Genomic DNA, 8,314 nt, shown 5'->3' with positions numbered 1-8,314 from the left:
AGTTCAAATGCCGCTACGCCAGAGAGGTTAAGTCATAGCATCCATGAGAAATACAGATGAACAAACAAATATCCAAGGCTTAAAGGAAACGGATGTTAAACCTAAAAGTTCACCAAATCTGTGTATCTCTTCTCCTCTTTCTGGGTTGTATTCCCTGGCACTTTGGGACACCATTAGGCAGATAGAGGCTAGGTAGGTGGCCGAGGCAGCAGCTACATCTATATTTAGGAATGATCTCTATGATGCTGGTGTGATGGAAGCTCAGAGTTCATAGGCTCATGAGACAGAGCTGAAAACTTCTTGGTTTGTTTTTTTCGGGGGCCCAGGGGGAGTTGAGGTCCAACGTCTGAAGTATTAAGTGACAAGATTCAAACACTAGATCCTTCAACTCCAAATCCAGCATTTATTTCCTCCATACCACCCCTTCCCACTTTGGCCGCCCCTGCCAAAGACACAAGACACTGGACACAGAGCGTTAGAAGTTAGGGAGAAGCCAACAGGGTCCCCTTTTTATTCTTATTTTGGGACTCCTAGTAAGGCCTGATGATAGAGGATAAGCTCTGCCTTCCCTCTTGCCCTGACCCTTATCTTCCTATTCTTGTGCTCCCAGCCTCCTGGGCTCCATCAGTCCTTTAAGTCCAGGATATTTTGCCTGGAGATTTCTTCCCACCTCCCTTGTGGCTAAGGACTCATGCTTTTCTCTAGCTATAAGGAGGAAAGTCTTTAGGATTCTATTGTGATGATGGGCCTGGCTTATCTTCTGGCAAAGCACACCAGGGACTCAAACGGGAAAGGTTTCGGAAGGGGCTGGGGCGGGTCGAGGACCTGAAGGGGGGCTGAGGTGGCCGGTTCCTGGCAAAGGGGCCAAAATACTCAGCAGCAAAGGTTACCACGTTAGTAGGCTGACGAAGCAACAGGAAGAGTAAGAAGTCGGAGATCAGGTTCTGAGCCTCTGGGTGACGCCGCATATAAGTGGTATGGCTTGCTTGGAGCTCTTCCTGGGCAGAGGACATAAGATTTTAGAGCCTTGGAAGCTTTTGGGATGGTGAGGAAAAGACCCTGACCAGAGATGAAATGATTCGCTAAAGGTCACTCAGGAAAGTGCTTAAGGCTTAGATTGGAACTCAAGCTCAAATCCAGAGCAAAAGTAGATATCTCCAAAGTCACATCTTCAGTCCTCTTCTGGACTACTGGGAAAAATTGTCCTTCATTGTGTCCTCCCGGGGCCATCTTTTGTATCCTGAGCTCTTGCCTATCTTAACCATCTCTCTCTCCCTGGGTCTCCCTTCTCTTCCCTCCTCAATGTCAAAACTCTCAAGATGGGGATCAAATATTTTCAAGGTACTACCTGAAATAGGTTGGTGCTTTGAAATCCTAGTTCATAGACTCCCTCCTCTGCCCAATTCTGTCAGCCTCTCCTCTAGTGGCCATGGCTAGCATTTCTCTTCCTGTCTGTCTGATTCGCTTACCTTCCGATCCCTGAAAATGGCAAAGAGCTGAGGATCTTCTTCCCAATTCAAGGATTTCTTTCCAAACACTGGTTTAGGCTCAATCTCATCTGGACAGAGATGGGAGGAGAAGGTGAAGAGAAGGGAAAAGATAAGGAAGCTGGAAAATTGGAGGAGCTAGGTGACTCTGGAGATAGAATGCCCGCCCTGGAGATGGGAGGTCCTGGGTTCAAATCTAACTTAGTTGTGTGACCCTGGACAAGTCAGTTGACTCCAGTTGCCTACTGCTTACCACTCTTCTGCCTCTAATATGGAAGGAAAGGGTTTAAGAGAAAGAAAGAAAGAAAGAAAGAAAGAAAGAAAGAAAGAAAGAAAGAAAGAAAGAAAGAAAGAAAGAAAGGAAAGGAAAGGAAAGGAAAGGAAAGGAAAGGAAAGGAAAGGAAAGGAAAACTCTAGATTACTGTTCCCATACCTGACTTGGCCCCTTACTTACCCTCCTCTCTCATTATGGGCTTCTTGGTGATGATGCAAGAGAATGGGGATCCCACCTGGATTCTTTTTGCTAGGTGCCTGATGTAGAAGGAAAGGAGAATATGAGGCTCTGAGAAAAGTGGGGTAGGGGGAAGTTTGGAGGGGAAATAATATTTGATTCTTCCCTCCCTTCTCCTGGTCACTCATTCATACCTCCCACTGACTCTCAGATTCATTCATCACCATCTATAGTCAACTATCATCTATTTACCTCTGTGTCCACCATGAAAACTAGGCAACAATTCATGTGAAAAAAGTCTGGGGGTCTCAGTGGAATGCAAGCTCAGTAATAATTATAATTAGTCTGAGGGGACTTAATGGATTGAAAGTCAGACCTAGAGACTGGGTCTTGGCCACAGACATTTCCTAGCTGTGTAACCCTGGGCAAGTCACTTAGCCCCCATTGCCTAGCCCTTAATACTCTTCTGCCTTGGAGCCAATAATTACTGTGGATTCTAAGGCAGAAGGTAAGAGTTTTAAACAAAATTATAACTAGTTTGAGAAAGAACTGATGGCATTTGAAAAATGCTACAACATGCTTTTTAAACTTTATTATCCTTAAATTTGAGGTCTGTGTTTTCTTTTGCAACTTGGCTAATATGGAAATGTTTTGCATGACTAGACATCTAATTTATATAAAATTACTTGCCTTCTCAAGTGGGGAAGGCAGGGGGAGAATTTGGAACTCAAACTTTTTTAATGAGTGTTAGAAATTTCTCTCTACATGTAATTGAGAAAAAATTAAAAAAGGAGCACAAGAAGACAGCCAAATAGCAAACAAGAATCTTAGATTGCATTAAGAGAGAAAAAAAATCCAAACAAGGCAGATAGGAAATTCTATTCTTCCCTGGACAGACATCATATGAAATATTATATTCAGTTATTTTTTTAACCCTTTCCTTCTGTCTAAGAATCAATACTAAGTATTGGTTCCAAGGCAGAAGAGTGGTAAGGGCAAGGCAACTGAAGTTAAGTGACTTGCCCAGGGTCACACAGCTGGGAAGTCTCTGAGGCCACATTTGAATCCACGACCTTCTGCCTCCAGCCCTGGTTTTCTATCCTCTAAAACACCTAGCTGTCCCATAGATCAAGCCTTAAAAAAATGACGTCTGCAGAGAATTCAGAATTCAGATTTGTAGGAGCATATTAAAGAATAATTGCCAAGACGACTCCAGTAACAAAAAGGAAAACAACTTTAAAGGATATCAGAACTTTGAATATAATCACGACTTCAAGGGACAGATGTTGGCAAATGGCCCCCCTCCCTTAGCAGAGTACAGAATGAGACTTTTCGGGTACTGTCAGTGTGACTTTTGTAAGGATGCTGGCAACCTGGAGTGAATCCAGAAGGCCAACAAGTATGGTGTGTTTGGAGTTGTTCAGTCTTTTTTCAGTCACGTTTGATTTTTCATGCCTGCATTTAGGGTCTTTTTTGGCAAAGATACTGGATCAGTTTGCCATTTCCTTCTCCAGTTCATTTTACAGATGAGGAAACTGAGACCAACAGGGTTAAATGATTTGCTCAGGGTTACACAGCTAGCAAGAGTCTAAAGCTGGATTTGAACTTGGGAAGACATCATCCTAAGTCTAGGTCTATCTAGACTTAGCTGTCCTTCCAGCATGGTGAGGGGCCATGTCAAATGAAGATCTATCGAAAGAAATATGGATTGGAGGCAGCTAGATGGTTCAGTGGATTGAGAGCCAGGCATGGAGATGGGAGGTCCTGGATTCAAATCTAGCCTCAGACACTTCCTATGTGTTCTTGGACAAGGCACTTAATCTCCCTTGCCTAGTCTTTACCAGTCTTCTGCCTTGGAACCATCTTCAATATTGATGCTAAGATGGAAAGTGAGGGTTTGGGGAAAAAAAGGAAATTTGGATTTCAGGCTCAACAAACCTGAAAAAAAAATTTAGGGGAATGGTCAGCCTGGGCTTGTTTCCCTTTCTGTAAAATGAGGGAGTTGGACTCACTAAATTCTAAGGTCCTTTCCTGATCTAAATCTATCATTCTTAAAATAAAATGTGTCACCTCAGGAGTAGTGAGTTTCCAGTCACCTGAGGTATTCAAGTAAAGACCAAGGCCAAATGATCACTTGTCAGTGACACAGAGATTTCAGCTTAGACTCAATGACCTCCAAAGTCCATTCCACCTACTACCTCCATCCATGCCCACCATTCACCCCTTTCCTCCCCATCCCCTTCCCCTTCCCTCCATTTTCACCACTGGCCCCTCTCACCGGTTACCAGTCATCAGCTACAACCCTCTACCCAGTAAGCTGGTTTACCCATCAGATAACAGGTAGTACTGCCACGTCATGGGGATGTCTTCGTCAGAATGCATCGTCTGCTCTACTACCATTGCTTCAGCCTTCTCTGAGCCTAACTGAATGGTTTGGAAGCCCAGGGATTCCTAAGGGAGGCAGGGATGGAGAGGCAAGAAGGGCATGGATCTTCCCCAAAGCTCCACTGGACCCTCTTCTCCCCGCTTCCCAGCCCTCCCTTCCTCCTTTACCCTGTCTCAGTGCCACTCTTCTTTGTATAGCCCTCAATCCACCCAGAACCATCTGAACCTCCTCTTTTGTCCTGCCCTTGGGAGGCATCCTCAGTGGCCTCCTGGGGGGGTCAATGAGTGAGGAGCCACAGTGGGAAAAGGACACAGTGGCTGGGTTTTCTCCTGCCTCTTCAGTGCTCTCCTCTTGCCCTCTAACTTTGTTTTCCTGAATGGTGCTCTGGTCTCTGACCCAATGGGCTCTCTCCCTCACCTCTTCTCCCACTTGGGACCACTAGATAACTTCTCTCCCAGCTGACCCTTCTCCCATAACTTCCTGCCAGATCCTAGTCCACCCCACTCCCTTCCCTCTGCTCATCCCCAGACTACCCATCCCCCTTACATAGGTGGAATGGCAGAGCTTTCCTTCTGCATCAAAGGTCAGGAATCTGGCATTGTGGGGAACCTTCCGTCGCCACCCCATCACCCTTAGCAGGATCAGGTTGGCAGACTCTGAGATGAACCCATTCATGAGATTCAGGCCAAACGTCAACTTTTCAGACTTTACCGCCTGCCCAAGACATTATGGGGGTCAGAATTCCTAGTGGCCAGGGGAGGGGAGAGGGGGAGCATGGGAGGAGCTAGAACTTTAGGGTAGAAGGGCCCTAAGATGAGTTTTTTGGGTCCAGCACCCCTGGCCTAGTAAACGCCAAGTGTGGCCGTTCAGAAAGGAGTTCAATAATTCCCTCCCTCTCGTCCAGGGTCCCCACTCACATCACCTTCCTTGACGCTCCTAGTCATAACCATGCTTCCTGTGTGCCTCATTAAGGTGATCTTCCTGTCAAATGCCATTGGTAGGAACTGCCAAGTTTAAGAGGAATGGTGAGCCATGGGAACAAGATGATGAGGGGACTAAAGCCTTAGAAGAGGGGGAAACAATTGAGAGAAGAACCCAAAGGAACAGCTAGAATCTTGGAGCCCTCCTGGAGCAAGAGTGGGCGCCACTGCTGGGGTAGATTTCTGACCTTGGGATGGGGGAGGTGAAGGGTAAGTTGACCCCAGGGGTACTGTAATTGGTACTGGGGAGGGTGGAGGACCATTGGACAAAAAGTACCTCCCCCCATCCCTTCTGAATCCTCTATTTGTGTGACATGCCATTGAGGGGATGGAGCCTAAATTGTAAGGAAGGGGAGACTGAAGAAGTTAAAGGATTCTGGGGCACCTGGGAATATTAACAGCAACTCAGGCAGGGGAAGTTTTACAATTTGCCTTCCTCACACCATTCTGGTGAGGTAGGGAGGACAAAGAAGAGCAGTTCTATGTTGCTGATTAGCAAACAGGATGAGAATCAGAGTGACAAAGTAACTTGCCTACAGTCACACAGTGTTCAAGCCTAAATTTGAACCTGGGTCTCCTGACTTTACAGGTAATGCTCCTTGACTGGTCCAAGGTCTCTCAGCCTCCCCAAGTTCCCAAAACTTCCCCCGGTGAGCAGAGCCTCTGTCATTAGACCAAAGCTAAGGGCCTATGATGTTGAAGGAAGAGAGAAAGGTCAGAAGAAAAGAAGGGGGGTCATGACACCTTAATAAATTCATGATGGTGCTGTTCATATGTTTCCAACGACCAGGAGATATAGCCTAGGAAACAAAAAGAAGGACCAGAAAGAGACCTGAAGCATGAGGAGACAAGGGGAAGAACTCAGTTGTTTGAGAGATGAGTGGAAGGGTGGGGAAGTTATTGGGAAGAAGGTTCTGACATTCTATGGCAGTGATTCCCAAAGTGGGCGCTACCGCCCCCTGGTGGGTGCTGCAGCGACCCAGAGAGGCAGTGATGGCCACAGGTGCATTTATCTTTCCTATTAATTGGTATTAACATTTAAAAAAAATTAATTTCCAGGGGGCTAAGTAATATTTTTTCTGAAAAGGGGGAGGTAGGCTAAAAAAGTTTGGGAACCACTGCTCTATGGACTGGGGTTTGGGTTTGGGTCCCAGACTGGAAAAGCAGGGTTAAATCCAGCCTCCGAGAAACTGCTGGAATGTCTGGAGATCCCCTGACACTGTTAGAAGAAAGCCTTGCCCCATGCAGAGGCTTTGAGGGGTTTCTTCTGCCTCAACTCCATTCTCTACCCTCTTCCCAGGGTTCCTTAAAGCACTCTGAGCAAGAGATATGGAGTGAAGAATGGAGGAGCTCAAAGGATGGACTGGCTGGAGGCACAGGGGAGCGGGCAGGAACCAGGAGTCCTACCAGAGATGGTGGTCCCACAGGGTATTTCATCCAGCTGGCCCCTGCTGGTAGCATGTACCAGGGCACTGAGTGTGAATTCCCCTTCAGAGGTAAGGAAATATGCTGGTTTTATGTCCACGGTATACTCCCCCAGAGGCTGGCCACTCTCAGACACCATGTACAGGGTCTCAGAGAAAAAGAGCAGTTGGATTTCTTCTTGACCTGTGTATGGGCAAGAGAGGCCTGGAAGATGGGTCTATCTTTAACCTTCCCCACCACTGCCACAGCCATCCCTTCAACAGCCCAGTGACATTTTTTTTTTTAAGCCCTTACCTTCTCTCTTTGGTATCAATTCATAGAGAGGAAGAGCAAAGGCTAAGCAGGTGGGGCCAAATGACTTGCCTAGAGTCACCCGGCTAGGAAATATCGGAGGTGAAATTTGAACCCAGGTCCTCCCAACCCAGTAACTTTTTTAAAGAGCTTCTGCTAGCCTCCCCTCTTCAAACAACAATTGTCCATCATGGTTCAGAAGAAGAACTTGGGCCAGGAGAGAGGAAGGAATAAGGCTAGCTAGCATTCTCAAAGAGACCTTAAAATCCTCTAAAAGAAGGGGGTCAGGGTTCTTAACCTGGGGCCAGTGGGTACCCAAGAGTTCCGGATAGATTTCCGGGAGGTGCTGAACGGGGTCCTTAAATTAAAATGTAGTATTTACTTTAATTATTTAATAAGATTATTCTGAGAAGCGCCAAAGGGGGTCCCTGAGAAACAGACAAATTCTGAGAATCCCTGCTCTACTCCAATCCCAGCGGGGAGGGACCTGAAAGATTATGGAGGCGAACTCCCTCATTTCCGAAAGGGAGGGCAACGGAGCCCATCTAGCTCGAGTCCTTCCTTTGACATTTGGGGACACTGAGGCTCTGAGGCTTGAAGTCACGCATGGTTAATGAATCGCACGGGTCTGGGACCTCCAACCCAGCTGGTTTTCCAGAGGGCCCTCACTGAAACCGAGCCCGAGCCCGAGGAGCAGCTTCTCTCTTTCCCCACTTCCCCCCCATAGTCCGCCTCTCCCTGTCCCCTCGGCGCTAGGTCTCACTGAGCGAAGCGAGAAATTCCAAGGCTTCAGAATTGGCTTCAGGCGGGGGCAGCGGTGATTCTGGCGACACTTGGGGCTCCAAGGGTTTGATGCCTGGGGACACAGGTTAGACGGACTGCGAGGTGGGGTCCCTAAAAGTGAGGGGGCCGGGGGCCAATTCCAAGCCTCCGCCCCTCGGGGACACCGGGATTCTCTAGGAGGACTAAGGACGAGATGGGGAAGCGCCATCCCAGCAGAGCGTGACTCGCCAACACCCGCAACGCAGACCTCCTCCTTACCTTTGACCGGCATGCTGCCTGCACCCCGGTTTGTATCCGCTGGTCCCCATGGCAACCCGCAGTCCGCTGTCTCTTAAAGAGCCATCACCCTGTTTCATTCCGCCCTTTTAGCACGGCTCCCAAATTCATTGAGGGAAGCTTTGAGGGATGGGTTAACACATTGTGTGTGTGTGTGTGTGTGTGTGTGTCTGTCTGTCTGTCTGTCTGTCTGTCTGTCTGTCTGTCTGTCTGTGTTTCTGTCTCTGTGTCTGTG

At 47.6% G+C, this 8,314-nt stretch overlaps 1 protein-coding gene across 1 annotated transcript; it reads right to left on the bottom strand.

Annotated features, from left to right (window-relative positions):
• Positions 1-451: 451 nt before the first annotated feature.
• LOC123241931 (ciliogenesis associated TTC17 interacting protein) lies at positions 452-8,074 on the bottom strand. Its single transcript, XM_044669434.1, has 10 exons — positions 8,062-8,074; positions 7,784-7,876; positions 6,712-6,912; positions 6,049-6,104; positions 5,242-5,328; positions 4,871-5,038; positions 4,265-4,389; positions 1,942-2,018; positions 1,470-1,558; positions 452-998 (listed from the first exon to the last, which is right to left on the bottom strand). The coding sequence occupies exons 1-10, from the start codon at positions 8,072-8,074 to the stop codon at positions 732-734; spliced, it is 1,176 nt and encodes a 391-aa protein (XP_044525369.1). The 3' UTR covers positions 452-731.
• Positions 8,075-8,314: the final 240 nt, after the last annotated feature.

The sequence above is a fragment of the Gracilinanus agilis genome, chromosome 3 (assembly GCF_016433145.1).
Source record: "Gracilinanus agilis isolate LMUSP501 chromosome 3, AgileGrace, whole genome shotgun sequence".
NCBI classification, from domain to species: Eukaryota; Metazoa; Chordata; class Mammalia; order Didelphimorphia; family Didelphidae; genus Gracilinanus; species Gracilinanus agilis.
This window is presented reverse-complemented; position numbering and strand designations above follow the sequence as displayed.